Here is a 20,220-nt window from a genome sequence, read left to right as displayed (position 1 = left end):
TCTCCTATTGCCCATTTCCACTGGTTTGACTGGAAATGTGCTATGAGACAGTCAGCTATAGTTTACTGCACTCAGTGATTTCTAATGAGATCTCAGAAATGCTGTAGTGGTATAATATTGTGTTTATACAAAAGAAAAAAAATATGCACACACAAAGCTGCAAATTTATTTGTGCAATAACATGTATCAAACAGTCCGATACATAGATCGTTCCCTCTTCCAGCAGTAAATCTTTGAGCTGGATGAATGAGCAGTGGCAGCCTACTAGGCGGAGCCAAAGGCCTCTGATGGAGCTGTGGGTCACGTGTCCATCTTTTTCTTCGATTTCTGTCCAAAGACAAAAAAAAAAAGGACATGTTTTTATTTATTTAAAAATCAAGCGCTATAAAATCTTCACATCTCTGATGCATAACATTGCTCCAGCTGAGAAGGGGATCATTTATACAATTACTACATTGCAAAACTTTCTGACCTCTGACTTCTGTTGAGCCTAACGTTGCTGATGTGCCTCCCTGGGTTCTGGACCTCTGCACCTTCCTCATCTTGTGGTATGTGGTTTATCATCAGGGATAGCAGTCCCTAGAAAACATACACAAAAAGCTTGCTAAAAGAAATCCTGGTTGATCGATTTTTAAACATTAACCATCAAACCCTGCACATGACTGTAGAGAGTCATATGATGCTCATTTATAAAATCCACAAAATCCATAACTTTATATATTTTTATTCTGAAAACCTTATAAGACTTACTTGCTCTGGGAAGTTTAGAACTAGGACATCCAACATTGTTTTAAAACATGAACTAACCTAAAAATAAAATCATATTTAGTCTTTCTGAGTATTACTTGATAATGAACAATCTTACCAATCAGTCCTTTCCATTTCTGTGAACCCATTCACATGGATGGGGGCAGCTCCTTTACTGCCTGGTGACAAGAGGCAACATATAAAGACACAGTTCTGACATGAGAGGCTGTTATGGAAACTCCAGCATTTGCAGGCACTTTAATCAAAATGTGTGTGTGTCAGTAACTAGCTCTACATCCCCGGCTTACCTGTGAAACACAAATAATGTAGCCCTTCTACTGCCATCTTGTGGCGGTAAAGGGTAAAGACATCAGTTTAGAGGTGCAGCCTTTGTTTAAACACAGGCCAGTCTCACAGATGTTTAAGTTAGCAGCTCAAAATCGGATTGAATAAATATGAAAAGTAACTTCTCTAGTAAATATGGACCCCCTAATTAACACCTATTCAGCTCTGAAAATAGCCAATAAGTGCAGCATCGGCAAAGGAAACAATGCACCACTGGTAGTGCTGGTGCAGAGCTGCTACCTCTAGTGGCACAGAAGGGGAAAAGTGTCCATTCCGCACCCACCGCCCAAATTAAAGAACGCGTGGAGACAACAGACGATTTTGGTGCAGTAAGCTGAGACAGGCAGCAGGTGTTTTGCATATTTTTAGGTTTACAAATGCTTACCAAATTCCTTGGCTGGCTGCCCTTCTGGCTGTTTAATCAGTCTAAATTTGTGCACGACTCCCATTGACCTTTAGATGAAAAATTGACATTATAATTGTGAATGAAGTACCCATTATTCCCATGTTCTCTAAACCCCAGAAATCTGCCGGTTTGAATTATTATTTTCAATGATTCTTCAATCAATTTTTGATTCTTCTTGATAGCCTGGAAAAGAGGAGAGAGAGAAAAAAAAAAAATCCCCCCCCCCCCCAAAAAAAAAAAAAAACCCAAGGAAAAAAACGTTGATTCACAGCAGAGTATATTAGCAAAGAGATGATAAAAGCATAGTGTATAATTAGGGCTAGTGTTTCTCCAGTGATTACAATTAGCTAGAGAAGAGGAGACAGTACTCTGTGCAAGGCTAGCTCACCCTTGAGTACCGTTCAGGTGAGTTCCTCATTCTAGCGGTGCCGCTCTCAATGCTTCTCCACCTAGGCAGGTTGGAATAAGAGGACAGACACATGAAACAAAATACAATGACACCATGGTACCAAAACGCAATGGCTAAAAGAAACAAAACAAAAAGTTTTCTAAACAGATCCTGACAGGTGATCGCTTGCTATAGCTGGAGGTGCGTTTTAGGAAATTTGGATGGTCAGATCCTTGGGGTCTTCAAAAGGAGAGAAAAAGACGATGAGATGATGTGCAGATTTTGGAAATTAGCTGCAGAAAATCCATTCCAAGTCAAATGTGTTGCTCTAAATGTTGTAAGGAGGTCAGTATCAGGACCACAGACGTGTGAATAATTTTTTTTCTACTATTATCCAAAACTGTCCTTGTCTTGAAAGTTTGTGGATACAGAGCTTAAGTTTCATAAGATGTCAGCCCTAAAAAAAGAGGGGAAAAAACAAAACACTGGAGCTGGGAGGTGCTGGAAATTTACACCTGTGAAAATCCTGTGTTAGCTACCCACTGCTCTCCAATTATTAAATGTTATACCGGTCAATAAAAAGCTCAATAAGCATTTGCATTATTTTCACAAGAGTAAATTGCTTTCCATCTTCTCGTCATAAACGACAGCATTAAGTGACGGTAGGCTGGTTGTTCACCGTTTGACAGACAGGAACAATCTTGGGTAATTGCAAGGAGTCCAATTTACAGTGCGGTCCCTTTAATTGTTGCTGCAACATTCACAACATGAATTCAGTGTGCAGGATATTACTGCAGTCTGAAGAATAAGGAATACAAAAAATAAATCCTGCTTTTGTATCATCCAGACACCTTTCGAATTCTCGTCCCGTTGTCTGACTGCGCAATTTCAGTCGTTTGTGATTAACCTTTGAGAGAGAAAGAATTTGACTTGGAAAAGAAGATATTCATCCAAATGAGAGAATTGAGATTAAAAATCAAATCAAATACTGAATGACAACACGGAATTTGAGTATCTGACAATTGACTGATGCTCAGCTGAGTTTTATTGAAACGGAACAAACGTAAAAGTTATAAATACAAAGAACATCAGAGAACAAACTGCTATGGCTCTTAAGGTAAGCCAAACCAAATTCTACTGGGCAAGTTTAAAGAAAACATAGGAAGTTATGGTATCAGTTTAAAAAACAAAAAAACACAATTTGTCTATATCTAGAAACGCTAGGCATACACTTTAAACATTACAAAACTTTGATTTTTCTTCCTTCCTGTGGATTCTTTTCTCCACCGTTGCAAAAACAAAAAGAAAAAAAAATGACGTAAGAAAGCTCTACCATATGCATTTATTTACAAGCAAGTCCCTAAAGCAACTATGAGAAACCACAAATAAAGGGAGTACAAGAAGGAGAAGGGAGGAAAGGGGCATGGACAGAAACTTCCTGCAAGGCAATATTCATTATTTAATGTTGTCTCAGACTTTTTGAGAAGGAAATGTCCACTTTTTTTCTTTTTGTGTGTGTAAATGTTCATTGTTGGCTTTAAAAAGAACCAGGAACAAAAAGTAACAATAAAAGCGTTTTTTGAGTGTTTTTCTTTTTTTAAAGACACGTGTCCCAATGTAACCGTAGGAGTAGGAAATGATTCACCACAACGGTTACGTTCATTTCTTCAGCCAAAAGGCTTTCCAGCCAATCATCTTGAGCCAATTCTGGGGTCTGTCCATTTATTTTTATTTTTTCTGAGATATATACAGATTTTTTTTTTCCACGAAGGATGAAGAATAAAAAGTCAATCAAAAACATTGTGGCCAATCTCCTGTTTGTTTTTTTGTTTTTTTATTGTTGTTTTTCTTTTTTTTTTTCTCTTTTCTTTTTTTTTTGTTGCCAAATACCTTTTGGTGCATCTACTTCCACTGTTGCCCATAAGAATCCTGTGAAAACTCCATGGTGTCATTACTGTAACCATAGTTACCAGAATAGTCGGCCCCTTGCTGCAGGGGCTGCTGGGCGATGGGCTGGGACCCCCAGTTCTGTTGGTTGTTGGTCTGGCGGCGCTTGGAGTCAGGCTGGTTAAACACGTCTGCCTTCCTCTTTCCGCCGACGTTGCCGCCGCGATTGCCCCTGGCCCCGCGAGGACCGCGGCCCCTCTGAGGCTGGAAAGGGGCACCTCGCCCTCCTCGGCCACCCCTCGGACCACCGAGGGGTGGCCCTCTTTGGGCGTAGCCACCCCGGCCTCGTGTCGGTGGAGCTCCACGAGCCCTGGGAGGAGGTGGACCTCCCCTGCTGGGACGAGTACCACGGCCCCTCATGGTGTACACGTCTTCGTAGCCGTAGTAAGGGTCTTCATAGCCACCACGGTAGTCATGATAGTCGTAGCCATAGTAGTCATCGTAGTAGTCATCATAGCCATAGTAATCAGGTGGATAGGCATAGCCCCCTCGGCCACCACGGCCCCTGCCTCGGCCCGGCGGAGGCATGCGTGGAGGTGGATAGTAGTAGTAGTCATCATACCTGGAAAGAAGAAGATATCACTTCAAGCAGTTGATTCCTTAAATGAGAAGACGTCAGCTGACCAGTCAGATGTCTCTGACTCACCCTGCATTTCTGGTAGTCTGACGAGCTGCTTGGCGCTCTTTCCTCTTCTTGTCTGGGGGCTTTGCCAAGACAATCTCAATTTCTTCTCCTCCCAGTTCCTTCCCATTCATCTCCTCCATTGCCTAATCAAACAAAACAATCAGTTTCTCATAAAAGAAACTCACGGAATCGTCACACAAGCAAAAAGGTTTGGCCAAAGCACGAGAAACTCACCTTTACGGCAGCATCCCTCTCTTCAAAATGGACAAAAGCGTAGTCTTTCAATTTCTTCACTCGTTCCAGCTTTCCAAACTGGGAAAAGGTCTTTTCAAGAAGCTCCTCAGTCACTGCTGTTGCCAGCTTCCTCACAAAGAGCACCTTTACCTGTAACAACAGAGGAAACAGTATGTTTGTCGCACTGGAATGCAGAGCATTCCTGATGTGTATTAAACAATGGGACACTAAAATCACTAACCTTAGCCATGACCTCTGGGTCTGGTTCAGCTACAGGGTCAGCCCACTCCACAGTGACCGGGTTCCCCCACACTTTGACCTTGCCGCTCATCAGGCGACGGCGAGCCTGTGCCGCGGACTTGTGGTCCTCATACTCGAGGAAACAGAAACCACGGTTCTTTTTCTTGTCATCCGGCTGATGATACAATATCACCTCTTGGAGACCCTCTGTGAGGTAAACAATAACATCTGACTTTCACAACCATTGTTGTGTGTGTTTATCAATCATTTTTAAGCACTGATAATTTGTTTAAATGAGTCTCTAAGAAACAAAAACCTGCATGTTAGAAACAAACCTGTCACTTTGCCAAAGTCTTCCAATATACTTTCTCTTGTTTTGTTCTTTGGAATCGATCCGACAAACAGGCGATTGTTTGCAACAGATATACAAACTCCCAAGTACTTGCCAGGGCGGATTTCATGGTTATCACACTGTAAAAAAAAACAACAACAAAAAAACCCCAGACAAGTTAACAAATGAGTGAAATGAGCTGAAAATACTGTGAAGCACAAGTTATTACACTTTCTAATAAGTAAACCTTTAAGTCTATTTCTCCTCAAGCTGTTAAAATATGGACTGATATTTCCCGCGACATTACTTACAAGCTTCACAGCCTTCTGTGCATCATCCTTATTGCAGTATGTGATGAAGGCATAACCTCTGTTCTGACCAGATAAAGGGTCCATCATTAACCTGAGGTCCCAGATGGGACCAGCAGACTCAAAGAGCGGCACCAGCTCATCTTCATACAAATCCCTGGGGATTTTTCCAACAAAAACCTGAGGAGAGGACAGAGGGGAAAGAAATGTGAGAGAGCGTAATGATTTGCAAAACATTACGCTTTTAGTCTTTATGAATGACATTTAGCTTATATTTTCTCAATCTTACTCAAATAATAAAACCCAGCCTTGGAAATCATGACAGACAATTTTTTAATCTGTCAATCACTTCTCTACCTCAGTTCCACTGCCTGGATGAGTGCCTTTGAACACATCCTCAGGTGGAGGACCCCCATATTTTCTCTGGCCTGTAGTGACATCCAGGGTGTATCCTGTGCGCTCCAACAGGGCCTGAAACACACACACACACAAAACAAACATTAACTGAACTGCGGCTGCAGAGGCGTGTTTATATGACATTCAATCTGACCCGCTACACAAAAGAGCTTAGCCAAATGACTTTGTTTACCTTTATTTTTGCCTCATCTGGGCCCTTGGTGGACTCTTGTACCTTACTTCCTTGTTTTTCTCTCTGCCTGTAGGTCTTCATAACTCCACAAAGGAAAGCACTTTTATTCTGCAATGAAAAACAAAATCAAATGAGATAATCAATTTGCAACAATTTGTGTCAAGTTAAAACTCCTGTCAAGGGCAAATAGACATGGGTCTATTCATTTTCTCCTATGTGGATACCTGTACATGGGACAGGTCGCTCTCTTTGAACTGCTGCAGCACAGTAAGCGCTCCCTCCTCATTGAATTCCCGCAGTGCATCGATAGCCCTTTCATCCAGGTCAACGTATGCCACTAGGCCTACGGGTACAATGGACGTTCAGCATCAGGCTCAGCTACAGAAAAGCAGCTATACATTATTCTTTTAGTGGAAATAAACAAACAGCCACTCACCTGTCTGGAAGATATTATCTAGACTTTCAGCTACTTTCTGGGGCAGCCCAGCATCAAGGAGGGTCTGGTAGTTCTCTGTGTGTGTTGTGGTCACATCCATAGGCTCTTCCTCCTCCTTTGCCGGGGCAGAACTACCGTTTACCTCAGCAGCAGCCATTCTCCTTCAGCAGCAAAGCAAAGAAATACATTTTAATGGTTCTTTTTAAGAGTTTATTTTACTTAAAATCAGACCAATAAAAAGAAAGATCCACGATCCTAAACTACATTTCAATCTTTATGTATGTCATCAACTCAAGTGCAGTTAATCAAGTTGATTTACAAGCTTTATGTTTTCTATTTAATTACAAAAAAATAAAAAATAGGACTCACTGGAACTGTAGTTCTTATAAATGTAATTTAATAACTATAATTGGCGTCGACACGTTATAATGTACTGCACAACAACAACCTGGTCACTTCAAGAAAACACGTACAGCCTCAGTCCCGCCCCCCTTCACATGCAGCTTGCAAGCCAGCGAAATGAATGCTTTTCTTTTTATGTATTTACGTCCATATGTTTTTGACCCCACAACACCCTCTTCTACAAGTAGACAACGCTGGATAGATTTTACAGCATTTTTAGTCAAGAGGGATCCCCGAATACGTTATCTTGCCCTTGCGGAAAAAAACAAAACAATGATGATGGTTAGCTTTCTAGCTGGCTAACGAGCTTACATACGAAGGCCTCGCCGTGCAGAAAGACACCTTTCGCAAATCAAGTACACGCGCGCCCCGTACACGGGCAAACACACAGTTAGCGAAACTCACCAGAGCGAATCAGGAAACTAACTCCGACGGGTGTTAAAACGTGAAACGACTAGCCTATCGGACATACAAATAGTGTCTAAATGCGCGGAATATGTTTGAGTCTAACCCACGAGACAAATTTCCAGACAGATACGGTCTCGTCGTCGGCTCGCCGGAACAACGCCACTGCTTCGAAATCATCGCGAGATGTGGACGAAAACTCGCCGAGTATGTTCGTTTTGACAGGCCAGGCCGGGCGTGCTCGTATCGGACAACCTGAAGCTTATAGTAAGTTTAAGACGTATGCTTACCGCTTATAAGCAATGAAGTGAGCTGAGCTTAACGCCAACCAAACCAGGCGATAACCGGGGCCAAGCTCAAAAGGGCTTTGCAACTCAAACTAAGCGGGTAGCGCTGGGATCAAAAACGAGCCCTCCATCAGCTATCCAACCACGGAGAATGAACTATAACTGGCACCGCTTTAATCCAATGGGAGCCACATTTCTACATACAGGATCAGCCTCCTTTTTCTAAAAAACAAATCAAAGCTCAAAGTAAAAAAAAAAAAAAAAAGTTAGGCAATAAAGGAGAGGCAATTAATTCTGGATACATGTGAAAATTAATCATTTTATTTTATTGTTTTTGAAGTTATAGTGTTAACATGACCTCAGCTTTACATAAGCTGGACAAAAATCAATGCCTAATAACCATTAACCTTTTGATACGTCTGGGCTCCTAAAGAGAAATAACAAGGTTCAGTCGTCATGTTTAAGCTTCCTGATTTTGCCCTTGTGGCGATCGATTTCCTTCTGTAGACGCTCAATCTCCTTTTTGTGGTGCTCAATCTCTTCCGTATGATGCTTCCTTAGTGCTTCCATCTGCTCCTTCTCCTTCTGCCTACAAGCGGAAAAAACAAACAAAAAAAAAAGTTAATGGGTGAAAGTGTTGTGGGGAAAAAATAAAAATCCCAGGGAATATTTACCTGAAGTATCGCTCCTCTTCCGCTACTTCTCTCTTTCCAAATGCACCTCCGGCCTCTCTCACAGAGCCTCCTCCACCACCACCTTTCCCAGCTCCCTTGCCCAACTCACCAAGCTAGAAGAAAAAAAACAAAACGATAGACATCAAAGTGCAAGTGCTATTATATTAGGACCAACATTTCTGTAAATCAAGACAAGTGCATTTATTTTCCATCTGACCCACAAGTATACGCTCATCCATCACAAGTTAAAATCTTGACACATTGGAGATGGTGGCACTGACAAAATGACAGAAGGCTCAGCTGAAGATGTAAAGATCTTCACTGGGATGACCAGATTGGACAAGTTTAGAAATGAGTACATTTCGAGCACTTGGAGATAAAGTTAAGGAAGCAAAGCTGAGATGGTTCGTACATGTGTAAAGGAAGGATAGTGGATATATTGGATAAAGGCTGTTGAAGATGGAGCTGGCAGGCAGAGGGAAAAGAGGAAGATGTCAGAGGAGGCTCATGAATATAATAAAGAAGAAGATGCTTAGGGATGGGGTGATATGAGCTGGAGACAATCGATCTGCTGTGACAACCTCTAAAGGAGGCAGATGGATGTTGTAGTAGAAGTGTGCCAGGCAGCAGCTCATACTGAGTGTACAGAATGTGGAATAGACTACAGTGATCTTTTTGACCTTTGACCATTTTCATTGGAGTCTGAATAAGGTGTGCCAACCTTCAACTGAAATGACACAGTAAGGTTAGATTTTTCACTTCTTTCACGGACTCCTTTCAGCAACAATATATGTTTGAAACAATGAATAAAGCTTAATTTAATTAATTTTTCCTTCCAAGATAAGGGGCTTGCCACATTTCAGCAGTTTTGCACATAAATGCTGGTGATTTCAGGTATTTACACAACTAAAAAGGGGATAAAATATTTATTTTATCCTGTTCATAAGAACAGCGTTACAATTAATGTCACATACTTAGTCTATATAGCCATAAACCAACTGACATGTCGCAAAAAAGTGAGTCAGTAAAGTGTTTAGGGGTAAATAAAACTGCACATACATCATTTTGCGTGTTTTTCATTGCAGCCATGAGGGATCTTCTGTCGTCTCTATTTACAAACATCACTGTTTGCTTTTTCCACCAATTAAGTCGCATTTTTGACCACCTGGCTTCCTCGCGAGCCTTTTACTGATATGGCAGACGTTAGCGAGCTAGCTGCTAACGTCCAAAACTGTCACCAAACCCACCAAAGTTTACCTGATCAGATGCCATTCTGATCTGAGAGGCGACGCATCTCCTCAGGTTTGCCCCCAGAAGAAGTCTCGCCATTGCCACTCAAATAACAGCTAAAACAACTGCACCAAAACAGAGAAAAGTTTAGTGCGACTAGTTGTCCTTTTAGCACAAAATGCGGAAATTTGAAGTAAACGCCTTGTATGGGCGTGGAGCATACAGTTTGTGGCACATGCGCGCTTGCTGCTGCCACCACCCGGCGAGGGGGAGAAGTGCAGCAGTTCCGTCCATATGGCTCCATCTTAAATTTCGTATTTCAGCTTGTTTCAGCACTTTCAGGTGATTTTTTTTAGCTTTTCAGTCCAGAAGTCATCTGCATAAGATCTAAGAAACAAATCGCGTGCATACACATTAAATGTAATTTCAAGTGGATCAGTCCAGTTTCTCAAATGCCTCACACCACAACATTTCTGATTTGTCTGGATGTAATCCCAGGTGATAGGAATTGCAGAAAAGTTTAAAATTTCAAATCCTTACTGACAATAATTTTCTAAAAATAAATGAATATAAAATAAATAAATAAAAAGAGACATTTGAAATTCCAATATCTAGACATCTAGATGACCTTGAGCCCGATCCTTCATATTTTTAAGGATATATATCTTTTATTGCTCTCTGGATATGGACTTATGGAGTGCAGCTGACGTTAACCCCAAATGATGGATGCTTAAATTTCCTAAAATATCTGGATGTTTGCTATCTGACAGCAGATTTGGAGGCCTGTAGAAAACACCATCTTGCAGGTAGAGGACTGATATTCTATTTACAGCTGAGATGACCAAATCCCAACAAATTAATGTGGGACAAACACAGCGGTGCACGTTACTAGTGCTGAGCCTTTTTGGTAACTTGTAACATCCACTAATTGGCAAAATATTATGCAGGTTAACATACGTCTGAATAAAAATAAAAAGTTTTTCCTTTTACACTCACTGAGTAAGAGCCAGGCTTTAGAATAGTGTCCTGTGCAGCAAGTGAAAATGTAGGATGTGATCTCAAGATGTGGGACAGGAGTGCCAACACTGTGCAGTCCCACTTAAAGAGGGACAGCTGATTGCCCTATTTACAGCTTCTCATATACAAAGCACATAACACTCAACAATCCAAGTCAACTTTGTTTCACAGATATTAATGGGATTAATTATCATGGTATGGTAAAATCCAAATTAAGCTAGTATTTTCTGTATATCTATATATTAAATTTTGTGATGGTGTCCTTTCTCATTTCCTTGATATTTATCTACATCAGCCAAAGATGATTTTGAAAACAGAACAAAGTCTTTTATTTCAGTTCAAGTTTTTTTTCTGGCCAAGAAGAGAGGGTGTGTGCTGGATGCCTCAGCACAACATAACTGCAAAAACAAGCAGATACGCAGAGATAAGCAGAACCTAATTAAAAGATGAGAGAGAAAAACATGATAAATTACAATTTATTTATTGAGGAACGGGATCTGCTAGGGATTTGACAAGGAACTAATGGGATCACAGTGGGGTTTTAGTGAGCATCTTGTCAGGTACTCCAACTGTGAAACGTGGTGGTGTATATATACATAACTTGGACCTGCTTTGCTATTACTGACAAACCAGTGACGTCCAAATTATACCAGCAAATTCTAAAGGAAATATTCCAGGCCACAGTTTCAAGAGAAAGTGGGTCATGCAGCAAGACAAAGACAGTCTGCACATGAATTTGCCTACAAGAGAATGATCAGAGAAGAATGAACTCAATGTTCTGATTATTATCCAACGGATACACTAGGAGGCAGTGGGTACACATCTTAGCAGAAAATGCAAGTATATGTAACCCAAGCAAAGATTAATTGCTGTAATAAAAATATACTGGAGATATGCAGTTAATGCACTGAGGGTAGAGGAAAACTGTTTCATTGTACTTGGCAGGAAGATTAAAACAATTTGGGCTGAGATTAGAGGGTAAAAAAGAGATTTAAAATGAAATTCAACAAGGCCTAAAGCTATGCATAATTGATTTGTATTCAGAAGGACACAATTATACTAAAAATGAACAATTTTTAATAAGTGTCCTTTTTTTATAACAGTCAAAATGCTGGCAGCTATTCTGGAAAATAAAACAAAAACCCCATAGACTAAATTTGCATACTGAATAGAACAAATCATGTCAAACGTTTGATTAGAAAGAACATGTTGAAAACAAAAGGTTTTAAAGGGACCTTTAAAAAAATTGGGGGATCATGTTGGTTTGTTTTTGTTGTATTTTATGAATTCCTCGCTGAGTTAGCTTTTTTCGATGGCAAATATTTAGACATATTTACTGCTGCACAAAGCCAGGTAGTGTCAGATTTACTGATTTTTCTCTTCACAGATATATAATGGTGAATTATTTTGAAGTTTATTTTCTAAGAATTAATCATAAGCTTTGATATGAGAAGGCAGAACAGTGACTGCTGGGTACAGGAGGTGATGACTGTCTGAGATTACGGTCAAACAGAAGTCAGGCTGGCTTAATTTGATGTTTGGCATACTTTCATGTGTTATAGGAGAGCTTGTGAAAAGAAATACATTACCAGTTACACAGAAAACTGCACCTTGAACTTTGTTGGTGGATAAATTTCCCAGTTCTTGTAAAAGCTGACCTCACAGGAGGTCAGCTTTGAGGGGTGGCTGTAATTTAGCGGGCAGAGCAGGTCATCTACTAAATCAGAGGTTTGGCGGTTTGATCCTTGGCTGCTCCAGTTTGCATGTCGAAGTATCCTTGGGGCAAGATACTGAATCCCTGGCTGCTCCCGGTGCATTCATGGGAGTGTGATGTACCACAGGAGATAAGATGTACCACAACGTAAGGAGTGCTCTACATGTTGATAAATATGTTTTTTTCCTTTCGATTAGATGATGGGTGAATGAGACATTCACATTTATGTTGTATAAACTGCTTTAAGTGCTCAAGCTGAGCAGAAAAGTGCTTCATAAGAACCAGTCCATTTACTCTATGTTACCATCTTTTGGACAATTTTGAGAGTGCATTTATATGCAGGAGGGACAGTTCTTATGAAACTGAATAATGCAGCCTAAGCAAGTTTTCTAGTTACTCAACACAATTCGAATTTTCCATACAATGACATGAACTGTTTATGCTTGTAATTGTAGTTACACTGAACTGAGGCTGCAGTCGGTTTTTGCCCCTGAAAAGCTGAGGACTGTTTGTCACCGGAAATTCATTCCCCCTATTCAACCAAGAATTCCGATTCAGTTTCACTCAGTCTATTTACGCTAACATAATAAATTCTTTCCTGGACTCAAGTCTAACGCACATAAGTGGGAAAACATATCATAAATTGTGAAAGACTGAATTTACCGTCTGATGCAGTTATGTGTTTTGCAACAATATAAAATATAGACAGCGAGTCCTCATCTCTCAAGTGCTGGATGAGACACACTCGGCAGGACAAAGGGAAGCTTTGCACAGCAAGGATAGGTTGTAGGTGTTTAGTACAGATGAGTCATAATGGAGTCCCATTGATGAAGAGGCCCCGCTCACCACCTCACCCCACCCGACAATGCTCATCGCAGCACTGAGTAGTGTAAGCTCAGCATCCCTGACACTTTCATCATCTGAATCCAGCAGAGTTGAGGGTCAATGAGCAAGTGTTGGCGTGGTGCTTTTGCAATGACGTGTTGCTTCCTGTGAAACCGTTAAGTTCAGTGATGACCATGAGGATGTGGAAGTGCTTGAGAAAAGAGAAAAACATGCAGACCTGTTGAGACACTTTATTCTGTGAAACAGCCTTGGTCTGCAACTATGGAGGACGGGGCAAAGGGGACCATTTTGCTTTACCAGGTTAGATCCGACAATTAAGTGACATGCTTTTCAATATTAATACGCTTCAGAATTAGTAACAGGATGTGCACGGCTGAGGTAGTAATGCCCTTCCAACGAATGGTGGCAGTATGCACTCATATAAACGGAGAGGATCTGCTGTCTGTTGCAATGAATATACAATAAGCTGCTGTTCATATATCTAGTTAGTTAATTAAATAGTTATTGATGCTTTACATTTTAGGGCACAACACCACAATGACATTTATTTACTCAAACAACAATGCACACACACACACACACACACACACACACACACACACACACACACACACACACACACACACACACACACACACACTACCAACTAATTAAAACATGACTATATAAATATGGCAATGCTTTAAAGTCTCTCAGGGGAATGAGTTTCTCAAACTTTAAGCTGTGCTGCAGCTCCTCCCATTATTAAGGCTCATATATATACTGAACACTGAACGACAGTCACGCAAACAATCTCATCTACTCTTGCAGTCCACCATGATAAGTGTTACTTTCATTTTATTGAAGTGAGGATAGAAACCGAGTGAATATTTCTGTGCAGCAGTGATCATTATTGCACACAAGACACAAAGAAGTGACTAATTCTGTTAGACATAACATGTAGCACATCCATGACCACATAATTTTCAGTATATTAGACATAAATAACTTTAATATGCATAACAGATTAACGTAAAATTGCCCAAATTGTGTCTGATTTCATTTTATGTGCAAGAGAAAAATGTCAGCCGCTGTGCTGAATCAAATTGAACTTTGAGGGCTGCTTATGTGTGCGGATGTGCACATATGTCTATGTATGGGCTTCCGGTCCACAGGATGCAAAGCAGCCGGTTACCTGAATCCTTTCACTGCTGTTCACCTCCTCGGCTCAAGTGTTGCCATAGGAAATTGTATCCTGGCAACAGCACTAACCTGAGCAAAGACAAAGTAAGGTCATGCAGAAGACAAGATGTGGCACAATGTTCCTGCATGATCAGTCTCTTTTCATACCCTCTGCATCGATGGACATTTATTTCAATTTTGCCACGATATCCGTTTAGCATGTTTGCAGTTTTTTAATTTTGCATAACATTTCATGAGAATTCACATCACCTTTGCATTTAACAGCCTTTCTGGTGCAGGGCTTATTACAAAATCTCATGTTTGGATATCATATATGTCCTGTTTAGCAGTGCATCAATAATTTCACCACAGCACTTCAATTAGAAATTCATTCACACCTCTGGGGAAAAGTTTTGTTGAGATAATAGGGCTTCTTTGGCATGCTTCTGAACTACAAGACCCACGAGTACCCTACATTTCCCTTAAATGCCCACTGACCTTCGCAGATTTAATTAAAAAAAAAAAACCCTTTAAAATGTAGATTCATTATCTGACATCATGTGAAACTTTGATTTTGTTAAAGTATTCTTGAGGTTATCTGAATTACCTGTAGTGTGCCTGTATCGATATTAGTGTATGCAGTTAGGCTTTGCTAAATGACTATTATATTGCTGCATAATCATAACTCTATTCCGAGGAACTGTAAGCTTTGATATTCTGTAAAAATAATCCCAGATAAATTCTGCACAAGAACTCAGACTTATTAGTTTCCTTCGAGTGCATTGAGCTTAGCTATTGCACAGGGGCTACTGATGCAGAAACCCCTTGTTTCTAATAGCCTTCATGAACTGCCTGGATGCAGACACTGTTGCCATGGTGACCACCAGGACTGATAAAGGGGTCGAGGTTCTTTGTGTGATGTACATTCAAGGTCTTTTGGCAAAGCAGAGTTGCAGACACTAACTACCAGAATTAGCATTGAATTAGCAGCACAAACTCTTTCTAACCGCTGTCGCACCATTAACAAACAATTGAGAGGTTTGTAGTCTCTATTTACACATTCAGTCTTGAATAAAAGGCAGAAACAGCATTAGATCTCTCTAAAACATACAACACTGCAACATTAAAAAGCTCTTCAAGGCATTACTTAGGGGTTGAAAAACTTGTTGAAGCATTCATTATTTCTAGGCTGGACTACTGTAATTTATTTGATCCAGAATGCAGTGAGAGTGCTGATAGGGACTAGAAAGGCATCCCATACTTCTCCAATATTAGCTTTTCCTCATTGACCCCTTTTAACTTCAGTGTTGAATTTAAACATTTTTCTTAAATGATCAAACTCCATCTTATCTTAAAGACCATATCGCCCCAATAGAGCACTTCATCTAGGACTGCTGGCTTACTTGTGGTTCTTAAAAGGAAAAAAAACAAGCAGAGCCTTCAGCTTTCATCCCTTAGACCAGCTTTAAATGTTTCCTTTGTAATTAAGCGCATATTTAGAGCTTAATCAGGTGACCCAAAATCCTCCTGTAGTTCACCTGCTGCTCAGACTACTGCAGGACGTCAATTCATACAGTACTGAACACAGTAATGTACAATTAAAATTATTCTTTTGATAACAGCCTTGATCAAAACTAGTTACTTATGGCAATCCATTCAATAGTCACATCATAATCTTCCTTAAATTTAAATATTCCTTGTATATATATATTTGTAAACATTTTCACAAGAAAAGAAATGGGGATATCCTGTTGTGACACACCAACATCACCAAGATTCCTTTTAATATCAGTCAGTACCTGTAGGTGCAATTAGCATGACTAAAATATATATCTTCTCTTCACAAAGGAGTACCAGTGCCTTTCCACAGTCTAGCTGAGTAGCCTGGTCAATATTCACTGTAATATTTAAGCTCTCTTTCCACCAGTCCCAAAGACATTCATTAGCCTCATTAGTTGGCCCTGGGGTTGGCGCACCATCTGAAAGTAGCCCACCATGAAGCCACTCTCAAGAGAATGGTGGCCTTTAGCTATGACGCACGAGCCAGCTGTAATCCACCACACCTGGACTTTTGCCATTAAGCAGTAAAGGAACCACATGGGAGGTAGGCATATTTTAATGCACAGTGATCCTTTATCAACCCTAATCAGAGTGGAAAGTGCAAGAAAGAGAGAAAGTATGTGTGTGAGAGAGAGAGATGCAGATGTGTGCATGTGTTTGTATGGGCAGGTTGAAGTGCTTATTTGAGGTCAGTGGGAGACCATAATAATATCAACCTCTACAGCACTTCTCCTCATGCTGGCTCTCTTTGCTGATTTCCTGAGTGGTATGGAATTGCTTCAAATATACATTCATATTCAAGAGAAATTCTGCTATCAGAAGCAGAAAAACCCAACAGTTTAAGCGTCTCACAGTCAAGCTTTTGGATCAGTTACGCTCTGGATAACACGAGTGTCATTTGAGCTGAAGGACATGCTGTGCCACAGCTGAAAACAATGGATGTAGCTAATCTTCTGAGCAGAGTTTTTGTTCCCCACTAATGACTTAAAGCTGGCACAGATTTTGTAACAAACAGCATGACACAGTGCGTTTAAACTAACAGAATCATTGCTGAAATCTGATTTCTTCTATCTATCAGTTTATATTGTAAATACTGAGATACATAATACATATTTAGACAATGAATTATGGAAATATAAAGCCCATATTCTAAATTAAAGATACAGATTAACAAAGGAACTCAATATACAAACGTCCAACAAAACTGAACATTCAGTATTTTCTGCAGAAATGTAGAAAACAGATCCAACACGGTGTCTATTATAATAACAGTTTCTGCTCATATGACATGATTTTATTACTAGGCAGAGTTTGCTTAATTTTACCAGATCTCAAATTATAATTTGGAATACCACAATACATCTAACAATTTACTGTGGAGGATGCAGGTGTTTCCACACCTGCAGAAATTACATTACATTACGTTACACAGACGTGAAGCTAATGTTCTTCTCAGGGTGAATGAGCAGGTGCAATTTGACTGTCTTGCTCTACAATATGTTGACAGGTTGAGGAAGCACTAATTGAAAGACACTGACTGGCTCCAGGGATTTAATCCAACTGTTCAATGAGTCCAACTGTGAAGTGGTTTATGTAATTACTGTTTTATCTCAGATAAAATGTCACCTTTTAAGGTCATGCAAATGACAGTTATGCCAATAGTGGCATCAATAATAGGCGCAGGTATTAAAGCCTTTCTTTAGTTTTGGTGTTGCCATCGGTGTTTGTTATGCAGGGTATTGATTATCCACTTGTTATTGGTGTAATCTTACCCTGCCCAGAGTGTGCAAAACTATTTATTTAGAATTTTCTAATGGAATTAAAAACCAACATCATTCTGGAAAGGATATTACCACGGCGGCTCAGGAATTCTTTGAAAAACCATTTTCAGTTAACATAGTTTGGCTCTACATCTATAGTGCAAGTTAAAACTCTACCAAACAAAGCAAAAGCCATATATCAGCAATACCCAGAAACGCCACCAGCTTCTCTGGGCCCAAGCTCATGTGAGATGGACTGATGTAAAGTGGAAAAGTGTGCTGTGGTCTGAAAAGTCCACATTTCAAATTGTTTTTGGAAATCATGGATGTCGTGTCCTGTGGGCCAAAAAGGAAAAGGACCATCCAGATTGTTATCAGCGCAAGTTCAAAAGGCAGCATCTGTGATGGTACGGGGTGTGTTAGTGCCCATGGCATGGGTAGCTTGCACATCTGTGAAGGCACCATTAATGCTGAAAGGTACGTACAGCGATGTCTTTTTTAGGGACGTCCCTGTTTATGTCAGCAGGACAATGCAAAACCACATTCTGCATGTGCTACAACAGCCTGGCTTCGTAGTAAAAGAGTGCGGGTACTAGAGTAGCCTGCCTCCAGTCCAGACCTGTCTCACATTGAAAATATGTGTCGCATTATGAAGTGCCAAATACGACAATGGAGACTCCGGACTGTTGAGCAACTGCAGTTGTACATCAAGCAGGAATGGGAAAGAATTCCACCTCCACAGCTTCAACAATTAGTGTCATCAGTTCTCAAACACTTATTGAGTGTTGTTAAAAGTTATAACACAGTGGTAAACATGCCCCTGTCCCAGCTTTTTTGGAATGTGTTACAGGCATCAAATTCAAAATGAGTGAAGATTTACAAAACAACAAAGTTTATCAGTTTGAACAGTAGATATCTTGTCTTTGTAGTGTCTTCACTTGAATATAGGTTGAAAAGGATTTGCAAATCATTGTATTCTGTTTTGATTTACGTTTTACACAACGTCCCAACGTCACTGGAATTGGGGTTGTATAATATTGCCTATAAAGGCAACAACAGAATTTGTACTATTCTAACAAGCTTGAAATAGCTGCTAATAGTTGGTGTAGCCAATTTTATTCTTCAATGCAGACTGAACTCTCTTAAGCAAGCTCTATTATAATTTATTTAAGTAATCTTCACGATTGTTCTCCAGGCTTCTTGAAGGATATTCAAAGCTCTTTTTTTTGGATATTGGCTGCCTTTTATTTTGTTCTCTGTCAAAATGATGCCTCACTGAGATTTGGGCTCTGGCGAGGCAAATCTTTCAGTGATAGTTTTACATTGTGTGCTTTTCTATCCATGCATGCTTTTACTGCACTGGCGGTGTTGGAATCATTGTTATACTGAAAAATGAAGAATGAAGTGAATTAGACACTTTACAGGTGGCATTGCAGGGTTATCATGATGGTAATTTTGTAAAGATGTTCAACTGTGTTTTGGCTTGAACCAAAGAAGATCCCCGCCCCCACTCCCCCAGATATGCTGAGTCTTCAGCTAATAGCTCTTTGGGTATCACCTTGTTGATGCCAAAATGTTATACCTGTGTTATCTTTTTTTGCAGATTTAACTAAAAACATATAATTGTGGTGCGGCTCATTGCATGAGGATGCTTGCTAGTATAGCTGTCTATTAAGTCTATGTAAACAGACCTATTTTATGGCAGCAGAAAAAGAACAAAAACAAAAACAAACATAAGCATAATAATAATAATGGCTGAGCTCCATTAAGTAGCACAGTAAACGTTCACAGAGAACCAGCACACATAAAAGGAGCGGAGTGCAGCAATTGTTAATATACCTGCTGTAACTGGTGATGAGTCAAAATATCTGTTTGTGACTAACATATGTGCACGGATAATAATTTGAAACATTTTAAATTAACTTTCAAACTGAATTACAGGGAAAAGACAAGAAAAAGATAATCAAGCTCATAGATCTTTTACTTCCTCAAGCTTAATAAAGATATTAACTGGAAAAGACTGAAGGGTTTTAGTGTTAACTTTTCTGCTGCTTCACACTTTCTAATTATAATAATTTAATGTACTGCTGTCAGCTAATAAGAAGATGTTACTGACTGTTGAAAAGATGTTTACTTCTCTTGGGAGGCCTAAAGACCCTCTCTTCTTTCTCCATCTTGAGGATTAGCATCCTCTGTTTCTATAGTAACCTCTTCAATTAAGAGACAGCCAGGATCTCGCTGTTAGCCAGCAAGGTGCTAATTGATACTGGATTTCATGTCATTTGGGGGTTGAAATGAGAATTAGGGAAAGAATTAGTGTGTGTATGAGAAACCACTGACAGCTTTTGGATGGTATTAGCATTGGGAGAGACATTGCATCTGCATATAATTATTGTGACTTTGATTGGATTGGCTTCTTTTTTAAATGGCTGATTAGGAGAAACAGGCTGTGTCCTATACAGAGGGTATTAGGAAATGTGCAATCATCTAATCTTTATAGCTGCATTAAAATTGCTTGTGTGAGTGTATAACTTGTGTCCCTGGCAAGCCCTAACTCAGACAGCGACC

At 40.0% G+C, this 20,220-nt stretch overlaps 2 protein-coding genes across 8 annotated transcripts; both read right to left on the bottom strand.

Annotated features, from left to right (window-relative positions):
- Positions 1-144: 144 nt before the first annotated feature.
- Positions 145-7,853, bottom strand: LOC113014407 (heterogeneous nuclear ribonucleoprotein R). Of its 7 annotated transcripts, none has more exons than XM_026155917.1 (15): positions 7,404-7,580; positions 6,597-6,757; positions 6,385-6,503; positions 6,161-6,268; positions 5,929-6,042; positions 5,575-5,751; positions 5,268-5,403; positions 4,934-5,139; positions 4,693-4,842; positions 4,480-4,601; positions 3,857-4,395; positions 1,478-1,947; positions 866-926; positions 473-579; positions 145-327 (listed from the first exon to the last, which is right to left on the bottom strand). In XM_026155917.1, the coding sequence occupies exons 2-12, from the start codon at positions 6,751-6,753 to the stop codon at positions 1,913-1,915; spliced, it is 1,863 nt and encodes a 620-aa protein (XP_026011702.1). In that variant the 5' UTR covers positions 6,754-6,757; positions 7,404-7,580; the 3' UTR covers positions 145-327; positions 473-579; positions 866-926; positions 1,478-1,912. The 7 variants fall into 7 exon arrangements, with proteins under 7 accessions (XP_026011702.1, XP_026011703.1, XP_026011704.1 ...); XM_026155918.1 differs by having other exon boundaries at positions 866-1,545; positions 1,887-1,947; XM_026155919.1 differs by having other exon boundaries at positions 1,887-1,947.
- A 132-nt stretch (positions 7,854-7,985) lies between these two features.
- On the bottom strand, positions 7,986-9,804 carry atp5if1a (ATP synthase inhibitory factor subunit 1a). The gene is made up of 3 exons (XM_026155922.1): positions 9,622-9,804; positions 8,365-8,477; positions 7,986-8,279 (listed from the first exon to the last, which is right to left on the bottom strand). Exons 1-3 carry the CDS (start codon positions 9,691-9,693, stop codon positions 8,138-8,140), a joined length of 327 nt encoding a protein of 108 aa, XP_026011707.1. The 5' UTR covers positions 9,694-9,804; the 3' UTR covers positions 7,986-8,137.
- Between the last annotated feature and the right edge of the window lie 10,416 nt (positions 9,805-20,220).

This window comes from Astatotilapia calliptera, chromosome 22 (genome assembly GCF_900246225.1).
Source record: "Astatotilapia calliptera chromosome 22, fAstCal1.2, whole genome shotgun sequence".
NCBI lineage: Eukaryota > Metazoa > Chordata > Actinopteri > Cichliformes > Cichlidae > Astatotilapia > Astatotilapia calliptera.
Note: the sequence above shows the minus strand (reverse complement) of the source record. Positions and strands in the feature narration are given on the sequence as shown.

Coding starts and splice junctions, on each gene's coding strand:
- LOC113014407 (XM_026155915.1), bottom strand. CDS start 6,753: ATGGCTGCTGCTGAGGTAAACGGTAGTTCTGCCCCGGCAAAGGAGGAG. Junction 5,140..5,267: donor AGACTTTGGCAAAGTGACAG/GTTTGTTTCTAA, acceptor TTTACCTCACAG/AGGGTCTCCAAGAGGTGATA. Junction 4,396..4,479: donor CAGACTACCAGAAATGCAGG/GTGAGTCAGAGA, acceptor TCTTCTTTCCAG/GTATGATGACTACTACTACT.
- atp5if1a (XM_026155922.1), bottom strand. CDS start 9,693: ATGGCGAGACTTCTTCTGGGGGCAAACCTGAGGAGATGCGTCGCCTCT. Junction 8,478..9,621: donor TCAGAATGGCATCTGATCAG/GTAAACTTTGGT, acceptor TTTTTCTTCTAG/CTTGGTGAGTTGGGCAAGGG. Junction 8,280..8,364: donor GAAGAGGAGCGATACTTCAG/GTAAATATTCCC, acceptor TTCCGCTTGTAG/GCAGAAGGAGAAGGAGCAGA.